The 25,243-nt window shown below is 44.3% G+C and overlaps 8 protein-coding genes and 1 long non-coding RNA gene across 10 annotated transcripts; 3 read left to right on the top strand and 6 right to left on the bottom strand.

Moving 5' to 3' along the window:
* Positions 1 to 42: 42 nt before the first annotated feature.
* On the bottom strand, positions 43 to 605 carry LOC663684 (putative acyl-CoA-binding protein). Its single transcript, XM_969720.4, has 3 exons — positions 470 to 605; positions 311 to 425; positions 43 to 269 (listed from the first exon to the last, which is right to left on the bottom strand). The coding sequence occupies exons 1-3, from the start codon at positions 482 to 484 to the stop codon at positions 142 to 144; spliced, it is 258 nt and encodes an 85-aa protein (XP_974813.1). The 5' UTR covers positions 485 to 605; the 3' UTR covers positions 43 to 141.
* On the bottom strand, positions 556 to 12,857 carry BBS1 (Bardet-Biedl syndrome 1). The gene is made up of 7 exons (XM_969706.4): positions 12,550 to 12,857; positions 2,563 to 2,806; positions 1,848 to 2,517; positions 1,556 to 1,798; positions 1,283 to 1,511; positions 814 to 1,238; positions 556 to 767 (listed from the first exon to the last, which is right to left on the bottom strand). Exons 2-7 carry the CDS (start codon positions 2,571 to 2,573, stop codon positions 579 to 581), a joined length of 1,767 nt encoding a protein of 588 aa, XP_974799.1. The 5' UTR covers positions 2,574 to 2,806; positions 12,550 to 12,857; the 3' UTR covers positions 556 to 578.
* Positions 2,840 to 13,817, top strand: Exn (Ephexin). Of its 2 annotated transcripts, XM_008199889.3 has the most exons (13): positions 2,840 to 3,063; positions 5,429 to 5,489; positions 6,226 to 7,794; positions 8,399 to 8,496; positions 10,238 to 10,362; positions 10,407 to 11,306; positions 11,355 to 11,544; positions 11,595 to 11,943; positions 11,993 to 12,194; positions 12,245 to 12,507; positions 13,049 to 13,205; positions 13,257 to 13,461; positions 13,507 to 13,817. In XM_008199889.3, the coding sequence occupies exons 3-13, from the start codon at positions 6,230 to 6,232 to the stop codon at positions 13,659 to 13,661; spliced, it is 4,209 nt and encodes a 1,402-aa protein (XP_008198111.1). In that variant the 5' UTR covers positions 2,840 to 3,063; positions 5,429 to 5,489; positions 6,226 to 6,229; the 3' UTR covers positions 13,662 to 13,817. The 2 variants fall into 2 exon arrangements, with proteins under 2 accessions (XP_008198111.1, XP_008198112.1); XM_008199890.3 differs by lacking the exon at positions 5,429 to 5,489.
* Positions 13,808 to 14,839, bottom strand: loj (logjam). The gene is made up of 3 exons (XM_969663.4): positions 14,603 to 14,839; positions 14,185 to 14,448; positions 13,808 to 14,134 (listed from the first exon to the last, which is right to left on the bottom strand). The coding sequence occupies exons 1-3, from the start codon at positions 14,816 to 14,818 to the stop codon at positions 13,907 to 13,909; spliced, it is 708 nt and encodes a 235-aa protein (XP_974756.1). The 5' UTR covers positions 14,819 to 14,839; the 3' UTR covers positions 13,808 to 13,906.
* On the top strand, positions 14,435 to 15,007 carry LOC135265381 (uncharacterized). The gene is made up of 2 exons (XR_010333023.1): positions 14,435 to 14,520; positions 14,575 to 15,007. It is a non-coding gene; the product is annotated as an uncharacterized LOC135265381 (long non-coding RNA).
* Blos1 (Biogenesis of lysosome-related organelles complex 1, subunit 1) lies at positions 14,933 to 15,578 on the bottom strand. The gene is made up of 3 exons (XM_969648.4): positions 15,410 to 15,578; positions 15,290 to 15,362; positions 14,933 to 15,241 (listed from the first exon to the last, which is right to left on the bottom strand). Exons 1-3 carry the CDS (start codon positions 15,477 to 15,479, stop codon positions 14,995 to 14,997), a joined length of 390 nt encoding a protein of 129 aa, XP_974741.2. The 5' UTR covers positions 15,480 to 15,578; the 3' UTR covers positions 14,933 to 14,994.
* Positions 15,579 to 15,727: 149 nt separating this feature from the next.
* Positions 15,728 to 23,278, top strand: LOC103314281 (uncharacterized). Its single transcript, XM_064354839.1, has 9 exons — positions 15,728 to 15,864; positions 15,920 to 16,223; positions 16,278 to 16,532; positions 16,587 to 17,019; positions 17,066 to 17,232; positions 17,285 to 17,432; positions 17,479 to 17,701; positions 17,750 to 17,927; positions 23,140 to 23,278. The coding sequence occupies exons 1-9, from the start codon at positions 15,839 to 15,841 to the stop codon at positions 23,194 to 23,196; spliced, it is 1,791 nt and encodes a 596-aa protein (XP_064210909.1). The 5' UTR covers positions 15,728 to 15,838; the 3' UTR covers positions 23,197 to 23,278.
* On the bottom strand, positions 18,881 to 22,031 carry LOC663572 (2-oxoglutarate dehydrogenase complex component E1). Its single transcript, XM_969611.4, has one exon. It carries the CDS (start codon positions 21,896 to 21,898, stop codon positions 18,926 to 18,928), a length of 2,973 nt encoding a protein of 990 aa, XP_974704.1. The 5' UTR covers positions 21,899 to 22,031; the 3' UTR covers positions 18,881 to 18,925.
* Rpn6 (Regulatory particle non-ATPase 6) lies at positions 23,200 to 25,012 on the bottom strand. Its single transcript, XM_969594.5, has 2 exons — positions 23,712 to 25,012; positions 23,200 to 23,656 (listed from the first exon to the last, which is right to left on the bottom strand). Exons 1-2 carry the CDS (start codon positions 24,841 to 24,843, stop codon positions 23,535 to 23,537), a joined length of 1,254 nt encoding a protein of 417 aa, XP_974687.2. The 5' UTR covers positions 24,844 to 25,012; the 3' UTR covers positions 23,200 to 23,534.
* Positions 25,013 to 25,243: the final 231 nt, after the last annotated feature.

Below are 25,243 nucleotides of genomic sequence, written 5' to 3'. Positions count from 1 at the left end.
ACACACCATACAACCGGTTTTAAGGGGCTAGACAACACTCAATCCAGCTGTGAAATTTTATTAATGCTCAGGCGTGTATTGTACAAACACTAAACTATTTGGTAAAGCACAATCGGTGTTGCCCATTTCGAAAAAATCAGTTTATGCGTAAGTCGGCGCCAAAGCTTTGATTTTTGCCACGTACTGCTCTTTGGCCACGTTGGCGTTAAGGCCCTTTTTGCCGCTCCAAGCCTCCCATTTGGCCTTAGCCTTGGCTTCGCTCGGCTTGGCTAAACAAAAGTTACAGAAGCAAGAACACGACACTACTTACGAGTGTTGATGTCCCCCACAGTGGCTTGTTTGTACAAGGAGTAAACTTCCAACATATCGGAATCCGAAGGCCGTTTTGTGAATTGTCTAATCTGATCGCATGCAGATTTGAATTTCTGTGGAAAAAATAGTTACGTGGGAACGGAGCGCTTGTACTGACCTCGTCGAGAGACATCCTGTGACTTATTGTCAAACTCTCGCGTTTTGTTATATAGGGTCAAAGGGGGTAATTACGGTCAGAACATGAAACTAAACGTTTTATTCAAAAGTTAGAGTAACAAGCCGGTCATGTCAGTCGGTGGCATGTTAATACTAGCGGCAAGGACAGGGTTGGCTTGCTCCTTTCGCATGACAAAGACTCGGATGGCTTGTGGTGGTTGGGGAACCCCCTCATTTGTCAAAACTTCGGTCACCTTGGTCTCCATTTTGTACGACAGGCTGGGCGGAATTAGGGGCACCTGAGACAGCACTTAATCACCTATTCCAAACAAGTTAAATACGCACGAAAACCACATAAGTCGATAGTTTGTAAACGGAGGGCTTGGCATGGAACACTACCAAAAAATTGTAAATCGGTTTTTCCGCATTCATGTTTTCTAGGGTCAGAATTAGGGTAAACTTGGGCCCCAAACCTAGGACTTGCGCCGACAGTTTAATCTCCTCCTGGGCATTCCCAGCCCCCGACTGGTCAGTCAGACTGTGCACCAGAGCCCTGGCTGCAGTCAGTCGCAACCTGACCAAGTCCTCCTGAAAACTCTGATGCATCTCGATCGGATTCTGCCGCTCCCTCATGCTTTGCTCTATAAATAATTTACTTCTTTTCGGAAGGGGCAACGGCTTGGTTTGCAAAGTCGGCGCCGCGAGCTTATCCTGATTCGACAGATTGAAGTCAGCAGTGCGCTTCAATATTTTAAAATTAATCGTCCCTGCTACAATTTGCGTTAATCGCTTGTGGTAGTTACTGGTGCTTTACCCATGGTAATTACGACCATAACGTGTTCTTCTTGACCCAATTGGCCGAAAACCAGCGCCGAGGGGGAGTCAGGTGAGTTGGTGTAATCAACAGGCTGGCGGCCGTGGTACAAATGGACTGAGCCCCCCTTCAAGCCCACTGCGATCAAGTGCGTGCTCAGGTGCTTCAAAGGCACGAGGCAGAGGCAAGTCACTGGGCTGAACACAGGCGCCGACCAAACCCTCTGGCCCTAAGGAAAAACTAAAATAAGAGAATCGCGATTTGGAAATTAACCCTCTTGGTGTAGCAGTGCAGGAATTTGCTCGCCGTGGCGACAACTATGAAGTTATCACCCGGAACCAAAACCATGTCCACGATGTCTTCGGTCATTTGTATCAACGACTTGCCCTCCAACCAACCTCGGCGAAGAACACAAATGCTGTTTTCGCGGCAAGCTATAACAATACGGTACTCAACATCGAACATTCCTGCTGTTTTAATAATAGCAGGAGTTGTTCGCACGTTGCAGACGTCGGCCTTAAACCGACCAAATCAAAAGTTTGATCCTGCGACTGACAGCACCTACTTGGTGCAAAATCGTGAACGTTTGGGAGTCCAGGATGTAGATTATCCCGCTTTCGGTGCCTAGGACAGGGCACGCGATTGCGCTTTTGTCCTCACTGAAGCGATTCAGCGTGGTCATGCTAACAATAGGTGAGGTCTTCAAAGGAGTCAGTCCTGTGAACCGAGTGATGTACTCCGGGACTTGTTCCGGAGGGAGAGTCAACAGTTCCTGGCTGCGGGCACTCAGCTGGTTGAACCTGACCGATTTTAGGTCAGTCATGACTTGGGCAAAGTCGCAGTTAGGTTCCCCGAAACGTTTCCACGTTTCCTCCTCCAGTGGGGTGATGGGGCTTGGGGGGACGCAAAATTTGTAAAACGGTTTGTTGTTCTTGTAAATGAGGAGGTCCGAACCGCAAGCTACGGCTATTGACGGCACCCTCGGCTCCAACTCATCGGAGTAGAAGCTGATGAGGGAGCTGGGGATGTCTGGGAGGACCTGATCCGACGTCAGGAGAGTCCCTTTGTAGACTTTAAGCCGACTGCGCTTATCGGCCTCGAGCCGGACATCGGTGAGGACTAGTCGGAAGTCACCGTCGCCGCAGACGTCGGCCAGGATGGCGTTCCTGGCGAAGGTGTTAAGCCCGGCGCTGCGGTCCGAGTGGGCCTCCAGCCAGCGCGAGATGTTCAATTCGCTGCGATTGCCGAATTGTTTAAAAGGAGTTGGGAGTTTTTCTTACCCTCTGCTCATTGGGAACCGCAACACGTGTTTGTGTTGGGAATTGCTAGGCTACCGAGCGATCGATTTCGGCGCAAAAGGACTGTTTCCCGTCGTAAAGCCCCTGTCCTTGACTTAAGCAGGTGCGAGCATTTGAGACAAACAAAGCCGATTCCGTTACAGTCCGAGATTGATGATCGGCGCCACGTGACCAATTTTCGAAAAAATCGCCACCTACGTGCCTCCTATCCCCTCACTTGGTACACCTGAGGAATGTTAAGCTAAGTCGGCCGGTGGCTGAGTACGCCGTCGTTCGCCGAAGAGAAACGAGTAAATGTCAGACAACAGTATAACATTTCAGTCGTTGAGTGGCCGACGCGCGAAATATGCTATTAACTGTTTTATTGAAGTGTATCCGGTTTAATGAGGCACACATCAATTGATATTGATGCGAGCGTAATTTTTGCAAGTGCTTGGCTCGTGCTGTGTTACCACGTCGCCCAAAAATGTGATAACGTGCAAGGTGAGGCGATATCGAGCTACCTACTCTGCATTTTTTCCTTGTTGATCTTCCGCTATTTCGGGGAAAAGTTTGATTTTTGATAAAAAGCTATCGCAAAGACCTTGGGGACTACCAATCAGCTGGTGGTCTCTGGCCCCGAAGAAGTGTGACGCAATGTCCACTTAACAGTATTTTGTGTTCGTTTCACAAGCTTCATGCTCGACAATCCAGCATTGCGAAGCAAAAATGCTAAACATTAATATTTATTTATAATAAAAACCGTAAACCGCCGACGCTTGCAAACCAAACAGTTTGTTGACATTGCTCAAAATCGCTAATTAAAATGCTGTTGCAATTGCGTGTCTTTTGGAGGCTAAACCCCTGTCCATTTAGTGACGTTCTCATAATTGTTTTTCTTGCGTCACTGCAAATTCTATGGATCATGTAACTTTCATCAGATGCAATGAAAGTGATTCCGCAAGAATCGAATCAATTTACCACAAGATATTGCATACGGGCCCGTACACACGCCAATTATGTAATTTTACACTTCCTGAACTGCGGAATGTGAGACACTTTGCATCAAGTGGGCCAGGAAGTGCAATGCCACCAAGCCGACCGACCTGGCACCCATTGAAAACGCCCGGTTTTGGGATTTTGACAAGAATTTTTTTCGTGTTCCACTTAGCGGTGTCGCAATGGAAATTTCGATTAGGTGTTCACCGCAAACGCTTTGGTATTCAATAAACGGTGCAGCCTCAGCAGGCACTCCCCACACTGCCGAAGAATGGCAATGTTCCAGAGCAAAGAATCTTATTTAAAAGAATTGCGGCACTTTTTATGAATCATTAGAGTTTACTTGCGTGAAAGTGGGTCCTTGGGTGATAATAACGATTCAATAACCGCCAGATAAGCCGTGGTGTTTCCAGACTTGTGCGAAAGCACTGTTTTAATTAATTGTAATTTAAAAGTCTGGACTGTTATGATGAGAAAGTAGCATAAGCACAACGAGCATAATAAAGTCTCTGTGATAAAAACAGTTATGGTTTGAGTGTAAATTAGCTTGAGGTTACTGGCCATCGGAATACACAAAGATGCTCAAAAAACGACAAAATCTAGCGAAAGTCGAGATTTATCAAGCGGTTAAATGAAATATAATTACAGTGTAGTTTCATGACTCTTTGGAATCTAATTTGCGGGAAAACAGAATTTCTGCGCCATGTAAATGGTTTTTTGATTGCGAAATTGTGGGAATTTTATCGGCCAGAAAAAATGAAAAGTGATGAGACAACTTTTACTCGTAATGGATCGCTTCAATACATTAAAATAAGAGTTGAAGACATTAATCATGTGTGAAATCGAGAGTTTTTGGTCTTATTTGCAAAAGAGAGTCAACACACCCTCAAAAGTTTCCACAATTTAGCTGTGATTGCAGATTTTCCTCGTGACTTTGTTACAAAATATCTTCGTTGTGGTTTGCATTTTTTTAATTATCAAGCTCATATTTAACGTCAATTATTTCACATTTTTTCCTTTATTGTTATCTGTTTAAGTTTATGACGGCTTTTAAGCGTGGTATTTATGATACAGGGATTTCGATAATTCCCGATCTCCGTCACAACGCCACTCATCGACCACACAGATAATTAACAATATTTATAAATAGTGTTGTATACAAACAAGCATCTCTTATAAATAATTCATAATTATTGTTGTAACGGGTGGACAAAGCCTCATTCCTGGGCCAATCTCCACACCCAGCAATTAAGACCCGTCTTGGAGTCCTCCACTTAGTCCAAGAAGCATGAATCATACGCCCATGAGGGCAAAAATGCATTCCTCTGCAACAGGTGACCGCTGAGTCACTGGAAGCCATCCACATCTTCGGCCAGTTCAACGTTTTGACAAATTGTCGCGAAAGTCGTCAAGGCTGGCGAGAGGATGTACGTTTGTTGAATATTTCAGCAGTTCGATTGTTGCCACCATCATCAATCATCTGCTCTAGACTTGTATTTGTTTGGGAAAAATTTCTGTTAAGTGAAGCGCAACAAGCACGAACTGAATGCGGTGAAAGGACCCAAGGAAATGGGTTAGCGAAGAATTTTTCAGATGCTGCGGCACGACGAGAAATTTTATGTAAATTTATCGATTTGATGTGTAGCCTTGATCAAGAATCGAAGCGAGAGAAATTCAAGATAGTATTTATTGCCCTTCAAGAGTAAAAGTGCAAGACAAAAATGACAATCTCCGCATGCGGGAATCAGGTTACCATCCGAATGTCTTATCTCGCTAGACATTAAGCACGTGTGTAAACTGGGTTTCTGTGATAATCCAATACCAGCTACAATAGCTTGTCATCGATCTACATGCTGTCATTTTGTTCCAGAATTTTGCCAACCATGAGACCGCACATGTCGCATTTGAATAAAAAAGTGTAGTGGCCTCGGGTAAGTGAATTCACTCCATGAGCGGAATTTCAACTCTGGATTTTTATCAGAGTTGGTTAACCACTGAGGTCGCCGTATTATGCTAAACGACTTTAATTAATGCCTTTGTCTAGCAATTTCTCTAATTCAATTCAATTACAACTGTCACTTTTCATTGATCCGTTTTACGAGATCAAAATTCGAATGCCCATTTCGGGTGAAAAGATAGAAAGTGAAGACCTGACGTGAATGCGGATCCATAGAAATTGCCTTAACGAGACGATTTCCTGCATACGGTCACATCTGCTCTCATTGTTGCGACAAAATGTGAATTTATAATCGAGACGAGTAACGATTTTAATTGGTTCCGTAGTCTGTATTTTTCCCTGTAAAAAGTGACCACAGTGGTCACATTTCAGCGATTATAGTCAGTCATTTGAAGGTGACGCTTATTGTTACCCAGTTTCTGATAAGAAACTAAAGTAGGTGTTTGGCCGGAATAAGATTAAAACTCTGTCAATTAACAGTAACCACAGCTTGCCGATAACCAGTCATTAGCCAACAATGATGTATATAACGTTGCAAACAACCCAACGTAATCATGCAGCAGTTTTGTTGTCATAACATATTTTTAAACGAGAATTAAGTACATTCCTTTCTTTACCATTATTATTGCCACATTTACGCAACTTTGGAACGTTGTAAATCGCTAAGCATCTGCTATAAACAAGATAAGATATGATTTGATAATTTCCAGGACGATGGCAACCTTAAATCCAGTTCAGTGGGAGAAGCCTTTGTCGTTGGACCGACAAAGTCCATCTCTCCACGTCCTGGAAGTCCCGCTTCCAAGCCTCCAAAACCCGTCGTTCCTCCACTCACAAAAGCTGCGAGAGAACCTCATCGAATCCCGCAAGGCGTTCCTTCGCAACCTCAATGAAGACGAAAAGCTAGAACCCAACAATGAACCCCGGAAAACCCCCACGAAAAAAATCAGCTTCAAAATCAAAAAAACCGCCTCGATCTACCGCCACAACCAGAAAATGTCCACGATCAGTGCAAGCAAAGTCGCCGAACTCACAATGAAGTTCAACATGATCAACGAGAAGAACTCCCTCCTGGAACAGCCCAAGTTCCGCAAGCTCGTCAAGCGCGTCAACAGCCAAAGAAGCTTAGACAGTGATAAAGTGACCAAGCACAGTGTTAAGAACGTAGTGACGCGCAAACCCAGCGTTAAAACGAAACCCTACGAGGACAAAGAGATTGTCATAGTGAGGCGCAAACCGACGATCAAACGCAAACCCAGCCGTGCCAATTTAGAAAAACCGGTGCTAGTGACCGAACAAAACCGCCCCACAACCCTCCCCCTCGACGAACCCCAACCGCCGTCCACGGGAACCGTCCGTGCGGCGATCGAAATTTTCGAACGCAGAAACTCAAGCCCAGTGCCAAAACCCAAAGTGCCTGAAAAACCAACGAAACTAAAACCCGACAAGACTGACGAAGATTTAGTACAAATCGTTAACATTCCGGCGGTGCTGCCGCAACGAAGATGTGATTCCATGTACGAAACGCTCAATGTTACGAAAACACCACTCCTAAAACCGACCAAGTCGGAGGAAACCATCGTTAGGCCAAAACCCAACACTTCCTTCCTCTGGAGCATCAACCAGGACAAGTCGCCCTCGGCCAAAGACGACTGGAAGGACCTCTACGACTTCGTCGACCCCTCCCCACAAGTCCCCCCGAGGGCCGCCCCGGCGAAACCCCCAACTCCCCCGAAAAAAACCTTCATGAAGCCTCCTCCCGAGGAGAAGATTTACGAGGAGTTGAATGTGAGTCGGGACGAGGACACGATCAGCCACAGCTACGAGTACTGCGAAGGGGATGATGGGTACGAGATCTGTGCCAAGGAGAATATCTACGAAACGCTCCCGCCGCCGCTTCTACCCAGGAGGCAGCAGCAGGAACCGCTTCCGCCAAGACCACCCTCCCGGAGCAGCTATTGCACGATTCAAAACCCGGAAAACGTGTCAAATTGCTACGAATCGATCTACAATCCCGAATCCAAGTCGAATGAGAGTACTTATGAGAGTATCTACGGGTGCCAAATCCGCGAGGGTGGCTCGAATCGCGATTCTCTTGTGTCCTCGGACCAGCAGAGTAATAGTTTGTACGGGAGGGCTAGTCTAGTGGGGTGGGGTGAGGATGGGACGAATCCCTACAGCGGCAAGGCCACAAGTGACTTAAGCACGAGTGACCGGAGCGATGATTGGGTCGATATGACCGATAATGAGGATAATGACAACAACAATGAAATCATCATGTGAGTATTTTCACGTCCTATCTAAAACAAACATTTAAATTTAGCTTCCTTTGCTCAACCTTAAACGGAAAATAATTGACACGATCAGAATCTTCACACGACCGGTTTTATGACGTCAATAATGATTTCTTGATTGGCAATGATTTTATGGAAGCTTCTGTTAAACGGCTATCACTAGTCTATTTTATTACATTTGTGGCAGGAAGTGGTCTTAAATAATCGCTATTTTTAATTTCAAGGAAGCTTTATCAAATATTTTGTGTCAACATTCAATATGTACGAAAGATATGTTTTTCTTATAAGTATAACGATGCAACTACCCACACACGCACGTTTACTTGGTTGTCCACTCATACAATTAAAACAGGCCTTTCGGCTTGTTCATAGGTATAATCTTTAAAATTTTACTAATTATGCAGATTACAACCATTTTCGCTTCCATCAAAGTAAAAGCGATTGGTTTTTTGCTACAAGTACCATTTCAAAAGGCGTTGAAATTTTTACATTCTTCTTTGCTAATTAAAATATTAGCAGTGAAAGTGTTAATAATTAATAAGCGGGGATAACTGATCCGTTCAAATATTTTATGTAACTGATTTTTCAGAATCCGCGAGCGTCAAAAGGCGAAGAAGACTACCGGTTGGTCCCAGCAATTTCGGGAGCAATGGTCTAAATCGCCGCGAAAACTCCCAACTGATCAGCGTGAGTATCAGCGACCCATTGAGGTCAATGCTTGTCGTATATCCTTATTTGTTTCTCTCACTGTTTTGTATTTATTGCTCAACTTTGGGAAACATTGCTCTACATATTATCCATGTAATGAGCTTTCTATTATACTTGGATATTCCTAACAAATCACGGACGATCAATTGCTACTTTCTGTTGCATCGACGGTAGCCAACAATCGATCACAGCTTCTAGAATTTCTTTTTTCCCCTTTTGGAGCCCCGCCATTCAAATTACATCACATTTTTATTTTTTCCCGCCTTGAGAATGTTAATTGTACGCGCGGAGTTTTCCCTTAGAAATCTTGAGAACAATCTTTGTCTTGTACAGATGTTGTCTAAACACACGGAAACGTTGGGTTAAGGTCAAACCGTTCTGAATTAGCTGTTAATCGGCTACAAGTAGGTAACGCAACCATGATAATGCATTTCCTGTTGCACTAATGTACACCTTAACTTTCCCTCATAAAATTTAAGCAGATGCACGATCCACTACGTGAGCAAACTTGTAAAAAGGCGCATTCGTTTCCGACAAATTGCCCACCGTGACATAACCAGCCGGCGCAGGCATTTGTGTAACGAAAAAATGGCGCAATTTTCGCGCAACACTTGCCCAATCCAAGCCAGTTTTTGTTGTTGTTCAAGGTGCGGATCAGGTTGATTCAATGACAAACATCGGAATTGCGGCTCGTAAGTGGTCGTGTCTTTTCGTGGCCGGAATTTTTAATCGCTCCGAAAGAAGGTGAAACCACTCTTTGTTGTCCACAAGTGCCAAAACTTTGGTATTTCCAACAAAAACCAATAGTACTATGCGATCGCCGACATGACTTCGTAATTAAGTGCTGCATCTAGTGAAAGTTTTGCGTTCAGTACGCGCCAGTACCACGGCAAGTGCGCTCCCAGTCGCTCTTCGGTCCCATTTGCGGTCCATGGAATTTTACGTGTGGGATGCAAAGTGATGTCATTGAAGGTTGTTACACAAGAAGTAGATCGGGATGTTGCCAATCAAACTTCTAGTCGTTCTGTGATTATTCAATATGAGTGTCGGGGAAAATCCGCGTCATAGACGCTCGGTGTCCTCCACTTCGGGGCGGAGGAACGAGAAAAGTACCGTTCCGGTACCACCCCCCAGGTCAGCACCCACCACCTGGCGAAGGCCGCGGCGAAATGTCGGCGATAGAGTTTTCGTCACTTCGCCTACTAAAGTATACATGGACTATATGGACGAAAACCTGAAGACAGTCCTGAGGGAAGTCCCGAAGGAGGAGGAGGAGGAAATGGACAAATGTGATACAATTAGCTTAGGACAAGAAATACGCAACTCTACGGACTTCCCCAAGATCAGGAGCAGGATTTTCGAGGAGAGCTTGGAGAGCCAAGAAATTAGCTTCTACATAGGTGCAGTTTTAAAAGAGAAAACGAAATTTTAAAGTAGTTTACTTACTATGTGAACAAGTTAATTGGATAAGTTAATCACGTTGCGATAAATAAGTGTTCGTAATAGTACCACCTAATTGAGGTTTAATTACTAAGATTAGCATAAGTAGAGGCGTTTCGCACAATCAGGGAAATTCCCTACTCACTGCTCCGACCCAATTTCACACGAATCTAGTATCAAAAGTATGAAATTGAATATGTATTTGGGTTGATCTTGATGCAAGGCCTCCCTACTCAATCAACACGCACCTCAAGGCAATACCTAACAGTGAGTGTTTCAGGTACTGACAGTGACCCGGACCACCTCTACGAGAGACTTTGCACCAATGAGAACACCCAAGACGACGATTACGACTCCTTCGACAGTGATAGTGATTCGGAAGGTTCCTTCACTAAAGTCAATTCAGTAAGTACCTCCTCCCCAAAATCGTCATTTAACTCTTGCGTTAGCATGACAGCGGCCTGGACATCGGCAACAGCCAACTCCCCGAACCCCCAAACAACCAAACCTACGTCCTGACCCGTCTCGCGGCCACCGCCGGCAAACACATGCGCAAGCTGCGCCGCAACTGGTCACTGACCAAAAACGACATCAGCAAATCACTGAGTCGGATGACCAAACGCAAGTCGCGCACAGACCTCGCCAAACACAGGAAATCTAGTCCCGAAATTCTCCAACCGGAGGAGCCGCCCCCTCCTTGTGATAACCCCCCGGAGGCGGAAGCCAAGACCCTGCCCAGGAAGAGCTTCCTGACGAAGTTCCGGAGGAGCATGTCTCTGAGTGCCGAGTCGGCGAGCGAGCTCACCTCGAATTTGGATAAGCCGAAGAGTACGTTCTACTTGACGGAAATTGACATCGATAAGAACGAGTCTGAGAGGGACAGCGGGGCGTCGTTATCGCCGGTGCAGAGGAACTCCAAGGTCATAACGCGGCCGCAGAGCCCGCCCCCGCCCGCACCGGTCAGGGAGAAAAAGCGGTCGACTTCGTGGTACGCAGAAGTGGGGCTGTTTAAAAATTCGGAAAGCAACGCGCAGAGGAGGAGCAATACGTTCTGGTACGCCGAAGTCGGGCTCTACCAGACTGGGATGAGCACCCCGAGCACGAGTTCGGCGGAAAATAGCGGAAATACAACCAATGTTTCGATTAAACCGGACGATTTTATCAACCAGGATAACAGCGAGGAGTACTACAATCTCAAGAACGGCTCGGATTATTACAATGACAGTATTAACAGCTTTAGCAGCACGGAGACCAAGAAAGATCAGTCTTTGACGACTCTGGCTACTGACGCTCACTTGAGGCTGGAAGATGAGCCTTTGTATCAGTTTTACGACGCTGCGGTTTTAGAGGTTTGTTGGACAATTTCCGGGAAGTATTACTAAAGTTTGGTTTTTCAGTCGGTTTGTCACGATGGTGTCTCCGATTTTGATTCCGACGGCTATGAAGAAGTCGGTGATAACAACTCCGAATCCACTCTTTCCTCAAGACCATCAGCTATGGAACTAGTCACACCCAACAAAAATTTACTGACGGTTTCAAGAACCCTTTGGTGTGAAATACCAGAAGTGATACAGTCGTCGGTGTTAAGTACGTTATCTAAATTTTGTAAATTGATTGTTACAACTTTCCTGATTTAGGCACTTTGAGTACGCATCAGAAGAAGTTGCAAGAAGCTAAGTTCGAAATGATCACGTCTGAAGCCTCCTACTTGAACTCCCTCAACGTTCTGTGCAACCACTTTGTCAAAAGTTTCGAAAGTTTGGATATTTTGTCAAAGGATGAGCTCGAAATGTTGTTCGGAAAAGTCGCAGATGTGAAAAACTGTTCGGAGAAGCTTATATCCGACTTGGAGAAGTGTTGGCAGGAAAATATTCTGCTTCATGGAGTGTGTGATATTGTTCAGAAGCACGCTGAGGAGAATTTCCACGTGTATGTCCCCTACTGTGAGAATCAAATTTTGTTAGACGACACGTTAAGGCGTATCAAGTAAGTCACATTCACTTAGCTTCTTTGTTTTTTAACTTGTTTGATCCAGGGAACGTCCAAATTTTCTCGAACAATTAAAACAGCTTGAATCAAGCTCAACGTGTCAGTCACTCACACTTTACTCATTTTTAATGCTCCCAATGCAGAGGATAACGAGGTGGCCACTGCTTGTGGACGCCGTCTTGAAGAGGCTCTCGCCACAAGACTCCGAATATTTAACGTGTCAATACGCGCTTGCAACGCTCAATAAAGTGAGAGCCCCCTTTTTACGTTAAATAAAGTCTAATTTTGTTATTTCTAGATCGTCAGTCAGTGCAACGAAGGGGCAAGACGTAAAGAACGCGAAAATGAAATGAAAAAAATCGTAACACAGTTAGAGTTCGCCAAGGGGGTTCCCCCGATTGAAATAGTGTCGGACAATCGGTGGCTCATCCGCTCCGGTACTGTAACCCACATGCAGCAAAGGAACGATGAGATTAAGCTGACTTTTGGAAAACGGTTCACGAAAGTGACGCTACACTTGTTTTTATTCAACGATTATTTGTTTGTTACAAAACCGAAAAGGTAAGGTTATGGCAACAGAACTTAAAAATTAATTGTACTTACCCTGATTCCCTCCGAAGCACGTACGTGAAAAGTTTCTACTTCAACAAGCACACAAATGCAACTATTTGAACGTTTTAACACGCATTTGCACGATTACACGAAATTTAGGTCACAATAACCCGCCAAATCCCCGAAGTTGGCGCCAACTTCTCGCACTCAAAGTAACCAAACCACTACTAAACCGACTTATTTTAATTCATTTGAACTTGCCGTATGCTTGAAATATCCTTAGATAACTTTAACACAATCGGCGAACGATTTTCGCGTTAGTTTTTCGCACAGAACCCACAGGCCCGACTTAAGCGCTACCAATCCCTCCTAGCCAAAGTCACTAACGGTCGGTTTATAGAAACCTTCATTAAATTTCAATTCGTTGTTAAAACTTAACAAAGCGAATGGACTAACCAAATGGCTTCAATTTGGACATGTGATCAACTAATCACGCATTTAAATGCGGGATTAAATTAATTACGCTAAGATGTTTAAAATTTGTTTTTAGCGAAAATTTGTACACCGTGGTCCATTACTGCGCCCGCAATTTGGTGGAGTTGAGCAGCACCGACATGTTGGTGTCCCTCCCGGTCAAAGACACGCAAGGTCGCCACTTGCTGTTCCTCACAATTTTGGAAAATCAGAATGACAAGACTGTTGAATTTGTATGTGTTTCCCCCGTTGGGATTGTCATTTCAACGTTTTTTTTTTTTCAGTTGTTGTCTTGTAACAGTGAAAGCGACAAGGAGCGATGGATCGAGGCGCTAACGCCCCCAAAATCTGAAGACCCAAACGAAACTCTTTACGAATGTTGGGACTGTCCGCAAGTAACTGCCATTCATAATTATCTGGCTAGTCAACCCGACGAATTGGCTTTATCTCGAGGGGATGTGATTAACGTTCTCCGCAAAATGGCCGATGGTGGGTGAATTTAAACGTTGAATTTTGGGTAAATTTTTGTTGTAGGTTGGTATCACGGAGAGAGAATAAGAGATGGCCAAACTGGCTGGTTCCCCGCGAATTATACTGTAGAAATAGCGAACCCTCATGTCAGATCACGTAATTTGAAACAGCGATATCGGTTGTTGGCGTTTTCGGAAAACTATTTAAAAACTAAATGAATTTGTTAAATTTTTTATATAATTTATGTTATGGATGATTTTATAGACACGAAAGGTAGTGATATCAAGCGTTTTTATTGATTGTGCATCTGATAATATGAACAAACTGTACATAAATAAAGGAATACGAAATAAATTGATTAACCTATTTTTTAATTGTCGTTTATTTTGGCCTTAAGTTACGTAAATAATAGCACAATACAGCCTTGTATAAAAAAATAAATAACAAGTTACGCACAACCGAGCTAAATCCGCGACCGACTGCTTCCCGACTTGATATCGAACAACTTCCGGACAAAATAAACCTGAACTGCGGTGGTCGCCATGATCACAATTATCTGAATAATAGACCAGCGGACGACATAAGTGTTGTTATCTTGTAATAGATTGAAATCCCACGCTTCGCGCGCCCTTGAATGGTGTTGATACTGCAGTATGTCATTAATGTTGCGATCCACTGTCACAATAGTGTTCTACAACAAACACTTCAAAATGCAAATTGAGACAAGCAAACCTAACATACCGTAAAGTTCTCCATGTTCATGTTAAGCTCGTCAATTTCCTTTGTGTACTTCTCCCACATGTCGTACCTGACGACCGTGATATAAATATTAACAAGTTTGCCCGCAAACCTCGAAAACTGATTATCTATACACACGGAATAATAGCCCCCTGTGGAGGTTTGATCTTGGTACTCGCTGTTCGGCTTCCATTGATAGGGGTGTACAATTTGCCCCGAGGGGTGACGTACCGCAAAGCCCGCCATGCCGTCCCCACCTCGCACCACCTGCAATCCGCATTTGTTAGCTCAATGGTTGTTTACATTAAATCAATCTACTTTTGTAAGGTCAATAAACCGGTAATAAAATTTCAAAATAAAAATTTTATCAATATTATTGCTCTGTTGTCGCAGATTTGAGCTAGAAAATAACAGTACGTACTTGAAAACTGACGTAAAAAGTGGCACCGGGGTTAACATATTGGTAATAACAGTCCTCTTTCCCTGGGTCTATATGGACCTTATAGTCCATGGCCACAGCTGGGAGATTTTCGTACCATGGTACAGTCGATTGGGCCCCGGTTTCACATAATAAAATGCAGAAAAAAACAAAAGTTGGTACAAAACATGCAACGAACGTGGCACTACTCTTAACCATGTTTCGTGTATTGCGGGTTGCGGGGAACAGGCAAGATAAATTAGAAAGTTGAAAATCCTTCAGACGTGAAAAAAGCCATCATTGAGGGGAATTACGCCGTGAAATGACGCCACGTAACCTAACAATATCATTTATTGTCTAACTTAACGGTCCAAATAACAATAATAAACTAAACACTACTGGTTCTGAGCTGCCTCTTGTGAGTTCTTGTAGACTATTTCAAGAGCGGTTGATATCGTCCTCACATCACCCTCAATTGATTTAGCCCAGTTTTCCACGTCCCCAATTTCTTTCAATGCGCTGCTGAACGACTCCACCAAGTTCAGCCACTGTTGCGTCTGCTTTGAAAAATTCGTAGCACTGGCGTGCAGCTGTTTTGCCTCAGCGTCCAGTTTCTTCTGGTTTAGGTATGCTTGGGCCACCCTAGTAACGACTTTAGTACTTTAATGCCCAGTCACAGGAAGAGCTTACCCGACGTTTAAATGGTCCACTAGAGCCTGAGTGAGATCACTGGCAGCAACACAAGCCTCCTTGCGCTTCGATTCTGGAACAAGGGGGCTAAAAACATTTCCGCAAATTGTTATCATTTACCCTGAATTTCCTTTTTGGTGCCTTGCTTGGCTTGATGCTCCTTCACCATAGACGAAAGCATTTTGCTCATTTATGTTATTAATCACTGGTATTGTAAATTTTCAATGTTTTTATTTCCATGTCAAAACTGACAGTAGATCGAATGAACCTCGCGCAAGATCTACGGTAACGTTTCCAAAACTGTGGTCTGCGGACCAACACCAGTACGAAAAATAATATTAATACAATTATGCAAAAATTGCCACAAAAAAGTGCAGTTAATTGAGTTTGGTAACATGTTTTGTGGTTAACGGGGATAGGATCCAGTCCTTTCTCAAAAAACAAGTCTTTGGTGTAAAAAGTTTCGGACTCGCTGACATGATCCCGTAGATCCAACGACCGTAGGTATTTTATTGTAAATATAACCTTCATTATCACATTTTGAACGAGATGGATGAATTCGTGAAATTAACTTGGTGCCGCCCTTTGGCCCCTTTTCTTAATTGAGTAACGTAACGCTCGGAATTTCAGGCGCAAAGAGGTGACTGATCCGGATCTGGACGAGCGATTTTTGAGCGAGGAGGCAGTGTCAGAGTCCTACGTTTACAAGAGTTTTACTAAACCAATTAAATCCAAACCGAAACGAAACGTTAAGCTACATGTAGCTAAAGAAAAATACGTCCCTAGTTTAAAGTATCACCGCTTAATTCGGCGCAGATCTCTACTAACAAAGTCACAAAAGTCGTACTGTTTGGAGGCCCTAAAGTTAATCCAGAGTGGCAAAAGGTCCGACCTATTGACCGAAAGAGAGAAGTGCTGTCTCAAAATTTATGGTGTAAGTAATTTTGTCCAAAAGTTGAGTTCATTTTCATGACTTGAAGCGAATCAGGAATGCCAGTCAAAGATTGTTGAGGAAAATCAATTATTTCAAGAATATGCCAAAAATATGTGGCTCAAATACAAGGACAAGCCTTTGAAGACGAAACCGGGGATTTACATGTACGCTTGGCCAAAATGGAAGCAGAAACTCTGCAGATATTTGGACTATCCCCAATTTTACAAGGAAATTGCTTCGGTTTGTTTAAACTACGACGAGAATGAGGCCACTGTCGATTTTCAACATTTGGTGCAACCTCAGGAAACGGTAACAAATTATTGTTTTTTTAAATATGTTGTTATAACAAAAGAAATTATTTAGGGCACACTGGCCCGCTTTGTGCAACCAAACCTCAAGGAACAGTGCTGTTTAAAAATGAACACGTTCCAAAAAGTGGCAAAGGAGGTTTTGCTGAACTCAAAATTGCCAGTCAGTCAAGACGATAATATACCAAAACTGCTCAAAAGCCACAAATTTGACGCTGTGATTTCGTCCAGTGGCCTTAAGCAAATTATTGACTACACTAATATTAAAACTAAGTGGATCATCCCGGTTGTGATTAAAGAAATTGAAGACGAGGGTGGCAAACTTCGTAAAGTTGTTTTCATTGATAAAGTGCTACCAAAAGTTGACCCCAGTCCGCACGATTTAAACTGTTATGCCTACAAACGGCTCCTAAAATTGAGTTTTTGCGAATATGAGGCGTTTAAGTATCCTGTTGAGGAGACACCAATTGGTGAAGGAGACGAACAAGGTAATGAAATTAAAGTCAGTGCTTCATTTTTCTAATAAATTAACAGACTGCGAGACCGAAGACCCAAAAGATAGGAAAAAAGTCATTCATCATAACGCGAATTACCGCATTTGGAATATAAAAAAGACAACAAGTCACAATACTCTAATGAAAAATCAGAGCAAAGACACCGAAATTAACCTTTTGGTTCGCTGCAAATTGGACGGATGCGAAGTATTTTTTTGCATCATTTTATGTTAGTTTGTTTATTACGGTAAAATTTCAGGAAACTGAGCAAAGTGTGTTATATCCGGTCACTGTGCGGCCTAAAATAGAGCAACAGATGCAGTACGGGGTCAATATCGCGTCGCGGAGCGAAATCGCTCGTGACTGGACCTCGCTTTTCTTTCGTCTTTATTCGTTTCTTTACAGAGGTAACATTTCCAACGAAACTGCCAACTCTATTTTTGCCATTTTTAGCGCGCATTTATAGCCCCATGCACGAAGTTATCTCGGTCGAGAAATGCTCAATACAAAAGATCAACATCGAGGCACAAACTCACTACGATTATAAACCCATTCTAGGTTTAGGTGTTTTGGAAAAGGTCTTGAGCCAGTTGGTGGGTCTCGAGTGTGGCACTTATCTTCTGCAACATTTACCCAAACATGAGTCGTTTCTTTCAATCATGAAACAATCCGATTGGTATTTTTCAGATGTGTGTGAGCTTGAGGTAATTGTACACGGTTTTAGCACTGAAAATGCGTACGATTTGCACAAAGAATGCGAGGAAACTAAAGTAAATACGGAAGGGCGGCTAAGTTGGTTACCTATTGATGTTAATTATATTTTGCCCGTGCATGAGGAGTATAAACAAATTCCTGCGGTTTTTCACGGTTTTGATAACAAAAAGGAGCCAAGTGGTACGACGGTAAGTGATCAATTTGCTTAAAACCTTTTCATTCGAACGACAGCGAACTAAATACAAGATACAAAATGACTCGATTTCAATTTCAAAATTCAATAGTTTAATAATTGCAAAAAACCAAAAATTAATGGTATTAAAAATTAAAAATTTGCGCTCCGTCCTATATTTTGCTCTACTTAAATGTTTTTTCACGTATTTTTTTTCTGAAAAGGTATAAGCGTGTAATACCTTTCCACAATTCGGATTCTTGAGACATTGTTTGTACACACAGTCCACTTGAAATATAAAAAAAATCGTCTATAATTAAATAAGTAAATAAGAAAATTTACAACACTTTTGTATTAGTGGCTGCGCTTAACTGGAAGAAAAATAAAGAAAATAAATGACTGGCAGCCCTATGTTTTAAGAATGTTATCAACGAAATTCTTTATGTTGTTCTATAATGAATAAGTGACTGTTCGCGATAACAAGTGACGAACGGAATAAAATGAAACGGCACATCTATACAAAAGCCAACAGATAATAAACAAGAATACAGAAATGAGTCAACAAATAATTAATTACATATTAATATCCGCTGCAGCAGTTCCGTCGAAGTTAACAAAAATATTTCATTTTAAAAATAAAATAATAAGCGCAACCTACATTTTCAGCTATTTGTTCCTTCAGGTAGTCAGGAAGCTTTTCTAATCACTGCTAATAATGCAAGCGACAAAAACAGGATTACATTCATTATTATTAAATTAATTGAACTAAAAGATGCGAAAATTAAGAAAGATACCCGTATAAACGTTAAGTTGGACTTGTTAAGCATGGTGAAAATCTTGCAGAAACAGATGTTATTTTCATTTTTACCAGGTGAAAATTTTTTATCATTGTGACTAGGTTTCCCATTTCTATTCTTTCAAAATTTTCCTTTATGATCCTATTTTGCGAAATTCTTTTTAGCTCATATCTCAAAGCGGCAATGACGAAACTTTTATTTTTTACGAGATACAGTACTAAAGCGCCACAAATTCGTTCGCCAACATTTCGACTTCCTTTAGATGCACTGCTTTGGTTCCCGTGGCCGGGGCTGCGGACACCGCCCTCCCAATATAATGAATTTCGCGTGACCTATTCAAAAGTGTGTTCAACCGCGCCAAAACGTACAAATACGGCCCCCCGTTCTTGTGCTCTTCTTGAGCCCAGCAAATTTTCGCGTTTGGATACTTCTCGAATTCGGTTTTAAGCAAATCGTACGGAAACGGCGACAATTGCTCGACTCTCGTAACGGCGATCTCCTTCCCGACTTTTTTCTTTTTGAAAGCGTCCATAATATCGTAATACACCTTCCCGGTGCAAAGGATGAGTTTCTTGACGTTTTGCGGGTCCTGACTCGCTGGCCCACTGTCGGGGATAACTCGTTTGAATTCCGTCCCTTCGAGCATTTCGTCGAAGGAGCTTTTGCACTCGGGGTGCCTTAGCAGGTTTTTGGGACTGAACAGGATCAAGGGTTTGCGGAATGGTAGAGCGACTTGGCGCCGCCAGATGTGGAAGAGGTTGGCGGGTGTGGAACAATTGGCCACGATCCAGTTGCAATCGTGGAGTTGTTTAATAGCAAAGTCGGGTCCTGGGGGCGGGACCACGTCGGGGTCGTCGTCACAGTTCTGCAGGAAGCGCTCAGGCCGGCCGCTGGAGTGCTCCGGGCCCATGCCGTCGAACCCATGCGGCAGGAGCACAACGAGGCCGATCTGCCGCATCCACTTGGCCTGGCCACAGCACAGAAACTGGTCCATTATGCACTGCGCCGTGTTGTAGAAATCTCCGAACTGGGCTTCCCACAGGATCAGGGAGTTGGGGTTGGCCAGGGCATAGCCCACCTCGAAGCCCAGGACGCCGTACTCGGACAGCGAGCTGTTGCACACCACGTAGGGCGCTTGGGCGTCGAAGACGTCACCGAGGGGCTGGTAGGTCATTTTGTCCACGGTCTGGTGGTGGTAGACGTGGTGGCGGTGCGAGAACGTCCCGCGCTCGACGTCCTCGCCGGAGAGGCGCACGTGGACGCCCTCCTTGACGAGGGACCCGATGGCCATCGCCTCCCCCAAAGCCCAGTCGATTTGCCGGTTCTTGACCATCGCTTCGCGTTGGTTCAGAATGCGAGTTATGCCCTTGTGGAGCACGAAGTCGAGGTTTGGGGGCGGCGGCGAGGAGACTTTGGCCCCGATGTGCGCGAGGGTGGCTTCCGGCACCCCGGTGGGGGTCACCTTGAGCGGGTCTTTCCCCTCGAAGAAGCCCGACCAAGGCGAGTCCAACCAATCTCTGATGAAGATTTGTGTTTGTTTGGACGCCTTCACGTACTCGTCTTCGCACAGTTTGTTGTAATCGTCCTTCACGTGCTTGATCTCGTCCTTCGTCACCACTTTCTCCTTCAGCAACTCGCTGGAGTACTTGTCCCCGATGGAGGCCATGCTCTTGATCTTGGTGTACATCAGGGGCTGGGTGAACATGGGCTCGTCGGCTTCGTTGTGGCCGTGGCGGCGGTACCCGACCAAGTCGATGATGATGTCTTTGTGGAACTTGGCCCTCCACTCCGCCGCGATGTTGCACACGTGGATAACGCTCTCGGGGTCGTCGGCGTTCACGTGGAAAATGGGCGCGTTCACGACTTTGCCCAAGTCGGAGCAGTAGCGCGACGACCGGGAAAACCGAGGATCGGTGGTGAACCCCACCTGGTTGTTTATAATGAAACAGATAGCCCCGTGTGTGGTGTAGTGGGGCAAGTAGGACAGACCGTAGCTCTCGTAGTTGACCCCTTGGCCAGAAAAAGCGGCGTCTCCGTGGATCAAAATCGCCAAACTCTTCTTGCCCTCATCGTCGCCTTTGTAGAACTGCTCGGCGCGGGTGCGCCCAAGCACCACCGAGTTGACGCTCTCCAAGTGCGATGGGTTCGCCAGCAGCGTGACTTTGTAGTGCTTCTGGGTGAGCTGGTTGGTGCGCTGGGTGTGACTCCCGTGGTGGTACTTCACGTCGCCGGACCCCAAATCCGCGGGCTCCAGCGGCACAAATTGGTTGAAAATCTGGTAGAGCGGCTTCCGAAGAATATTAGCCAGGGTGTTCAAACGGCCCCTGTGACTCAACCCGAGGAAAAAATGCTCGACGCCGTGTTCCGTCGACTTGTCGATGATTTGTTCAAGTCCAGGAATGAACATGTCGCAGCCTTCGATCCCGAACCGCTTCTCGGAGGCCCATTTCTTGGCCAAGAAATTCTCAAACTCGACCGTTCTAATAAGCCTAGTCAAGGTGAGTTTTTTCTGGACCGTGCTCTGGTTAAGCACACCTGGGGCTTCCATCCGGCGCCGGATAAAATCCCTCTGTTCCAAATCATCGATGTACATGTACTCCACCCCGATGTGGCGGCAGTAAGCCAACTCCAGCCGGTGCAAAATCTCACGGAGAGGGAGTTTCTTTTCGCCCTCGGCGCCGATGTACGTGCTCGACGGCAGTTTGTAGACTTTGTCCAGGTTTTCCAGGCGGAATGTTCGGAGGATTTCCTCCGGTGGTGACCCGGTTTGCGACACCGTGGTCGTGGTTTTATCATTGAACATGATTTCCAAAGGGTCTAGTTTGGCGACTAGATGGCCGCGGGCTTGGTAGCTGCGAATGACGGCCTGGACGGCTAAATGGTCCTCGATTGTTCTTTCGTCGAGGGGGGCGGTTTGTGGGGGGGTTGCGACGGCCGCGATTTGGGAGACTAGGGCGCCTTTGGAGGGCGCCAGGTTCGGAGGGGCGTGGTAGGGTTGGGGGAGGCCTTGGCTGGTGTTGCGGAAGAAGGAGTCCCAGGAGACGTGGACGCTGGATGGGTCTTTGAGCCAAGCATTGTACATGTCTTCGATGTATTGAGATGAGGTTCCAGTGAGGAAGGAGGTTTCCGAGTAGTGGCGGAGGCATTGTGGGGCTAATTTTAAGAAGGAGAGGAGTTTTAAACTTGACATGATTTAGAAGGGAAGACTGAAATAAAAGTGGTTAACACTAATGACAAGTGTCATGCAATTTTGTGTTTTAAATGGGCTAACTGGATTATATTCGGGGGATGTTTTGCGACCCAGTGAAGATTTTTACATCGCTTGGACATCGTACATGAATTTAAACTGCTTTGCGCAAAAGTTGAATGGATCGTTAGCAAATTAAAAAAAATTGATAACTATTATTTTATAAAAAAAAAGTTCCAATTACCTACAAGCCAAAGTTTCGACAAAAGTAATTTATTTTTGACGATTATAAAATCAGTTTAATTTTTTCGACTGAAAAGGCGAAGGATGTTTTACAGTTTCTCACCGAAAAACGCAAACTAAACAAAATTGCTAGCTATAACATAATTATTTTGCTGATAGAAGTGCCTCTGAATAAGTAAATTACGCATTAGAGCAGCTTTGATATGGGGACCCGACCTGACTTATACGTAATATTATTTTTAAATAATAAGGTCCGTAATTTTGGCAGATGTAACTTCAAATGGCCTGGAACTTCCACTGTTTTACTTTAAGGTGACCAATTTCCGAAAATTCAAAATAGGAACGTTAATATTGATGAAAATATAAAGTGTGTAACACATATTGACACAATAAGCGATGAAAAACGTTAGCAACGTGATGGGATTTTTTTCCATTTTAAGACATGGGATAATTAACACGTCCGTGAATGGAAAAATCATTTTCATGACGAGTTGAACACAAGGCTGGAAAATGAGTGCACGTAATTTTTGCTTGAGTTTATCATTAAGGTTTGAAATAATTTTCCTTATTTTTTATTCACTGGATAATTACAATCACATCGTAAAGTTTTATAGCACATTTTCCTTGGCATTTTGTGAACGATTCTGAAAAAACAATTTAATTCAAGCTGCGCTTAACCGATGTCGCGGCTATTTCGCATTAACTCTTTGTGTCCATTGGCTGCTTATTTAAAAATTTGCCGATTTCTCCCACACATGTTTAAAAATAAGCCAACCTTGCTGATTTATGCACTTAATATTCTGCGTATGTTTTGCTCTAATTTTACGTTGTTTTAATTGAATGGATTATTGTTGCTGGTGTAGTAGTTTTCATCGTACCCCACGTGACGCGGTTCCTTTGTTTATCGATATCGGGTCATTGTTTTAGGCAAGGAGAGCGCAATGAGTCAGTCGTTTGCCAAATTATGCATAGGTTTTGTCCTAAATGACATTGTATTTCAGGCGCTAAAAATAAGAGGGAAGAAGCGGAGGAAAAAACCGAGGAAAAAACAAACTTAAGACTCTTACTATAAATAACATTTTATTGTGGCCTTTTTACATTGTTTAAGCATAATTATCAAAATACAACTCGAATGAAAAACTTATTGTTTTATTTTCCGTCCAAAAAACACACAATTGTACAAATGATCGAAAAATGCATTTTTTTGGAATTTTTTATAAAAGCAGTTAAAAACCCAACCTTGAACAATGTTAATAAGATTTGTTATGTACACCTAAGAGTTAGTTGGGAGGGGACTGTTAATAACACGGAGTATATGGTAGAATTTTCGAATGTAGGAAAAATACAGTCTGTTTTACTTTATTTTTCATTTTTTTAAATAATAATTACAAATAGCCTATGACAACTTTTTAGCCTTTTGATAAAGCGTATCTACTACTTTGCTCATACTTTGTATTGTTTCTAGCGCCATTTCATATGTTTTATCTACAGGAGTTTCTTCGAAAACAATTAAGACACCTAAAAGTCAGAGAATAAACAGTGAGTGGGTTTGACAAATTGCAGTTTTGTTTACCTTCTCCTTGGTCCAAGATGCCGTGAAATTTGGCGTCTAGAATCATCTGCGACAGCTTCTTCTCGACCTGTGGCATGGGCAGCTTTATCGTTTTGGCGACGTAATCGACCTGGACTCGCGAATAAGGCTCAATAATCCGGCAGAGGTTCTGTTCGAGCATATTGTCGTATAACGTCCCGAGATGTGCTCTGACGATGACGTCGTCCTCGAGCTCGTGTTTGAACTGTTTGACGGCCTGCTGGAAGTCGGCGAGCGACCTTTTGTGTGAGGCTTGTGCGACGGCCTTCATGGCATCGATGTCCTTCCCTGCGTACTTGATCGCCAGCTTCCCGCTGACGATCTGCTGCACGTCCTCCGGGTTATTGAGCATGATCTTGGACAAGAGCATGTACTTGAGCGCGGTCAGCGCCTTGGGGGACTCCACGCTGTCGAAGCCCTCGAAGGCCTCGTAGAAGTACGAGTAGGCGGTCTTGAAGTCCTTCTCGTCGGCCGCGTGCAGGATGCCCGACTGGAGGTCCAAGGCGGCCTGCATCTTGGGGGGGCAGTAGATCGCGTTGGCCGTCGTCCTGGCCGAGGTGAGGGCCGCGCGCGCCTTGGGCAGGTTGCTGAGGGCGTGATATGTCTTGCTCTCCAGGAGCTGCACCTCCACGAGGAGGTTCTTGTCGTCGAGCTTCTTCAGCTCCTTGAGGAGCGTGGAGCCGAGCTGGAGGGCCTCCGTGAACATCCCGGTGTCGAAGTAGAGGGCGATGAGGCGCGCCTCGAGGCTCTGTCGCAGGAAGGTCCTGCGCTCCTCCTTGGCCCACTCGATGCACTCCTTGCACAGCTGCACCTCGATCCCGATGCCCGCCTCCAGGTCGAGGAAGAAGTCGACGAGGGAGCGCACCAGTTTCGCCGCCTTCGCCTTGCTTATCATGCTCAGGAAGGGTCGGGTGGCTTTGATCAGCTCGGCGAGTTCCTTGGCCTTACCTTCCTTCTTGTACTGCTCGCCCAGGTTGAGGATGTCTTGTTCTTTACTTTTGATATTTTCTTCGTCATTGTCGGGGTCTTCGCTGGCACGTTTCAGTTTCAGGAGTTTCTCGTGGTTCGAATTTGGAACAGATTGCGCTCTTTCAAACAACATTGCACCCGCCATATTAGTTGTCTAGAAAAGCACTGTCATTCAAACAGACATGTCCGCGAAAATAGACGGCGGTGGCTAAAGTCACAACACCGTGTCAAATATTCACTGTTTCACGCAATTTTGAACGCATTTTGCACCCCAGAGGCCCCAAAGTGACAGTCTGACTTGCAAACACCAATTTTGAAAATTCTTACTGAAACCAACTTGTTTCCAAGCGACTTTTTGTGCCAACAATTGTTTGTTGTATAGTTGATTGCATAACTAACAGCGGCATTTTCCATTATTTAAAATTCACAACCGGATGAAATAACTTCTTGGTAAAGTTTTATGTAATACTGTACAAATACCAGTTCCGGCAACTTTATCGCGTATCCAGAAAACCACGACTTCTAATGAAATAAAATTCTTGAAA

This window comes from Tribolium castaneum, chromosome 2, assembly GCF_031307605.1.
Source record: "Tribolium castaneum strain GA2 chromosome 2, icTriCast1.1, whole genome shotgun sequence".
NCBI lineage: Eukaryota > Metazoa > Arthropoda > Insecta > Coleoptera > Tenebrionidae > Tribolium > Tribolium castaneum.
This window is presented reverse-complemented; position numbering and strand designations above follow the sequence as displayed.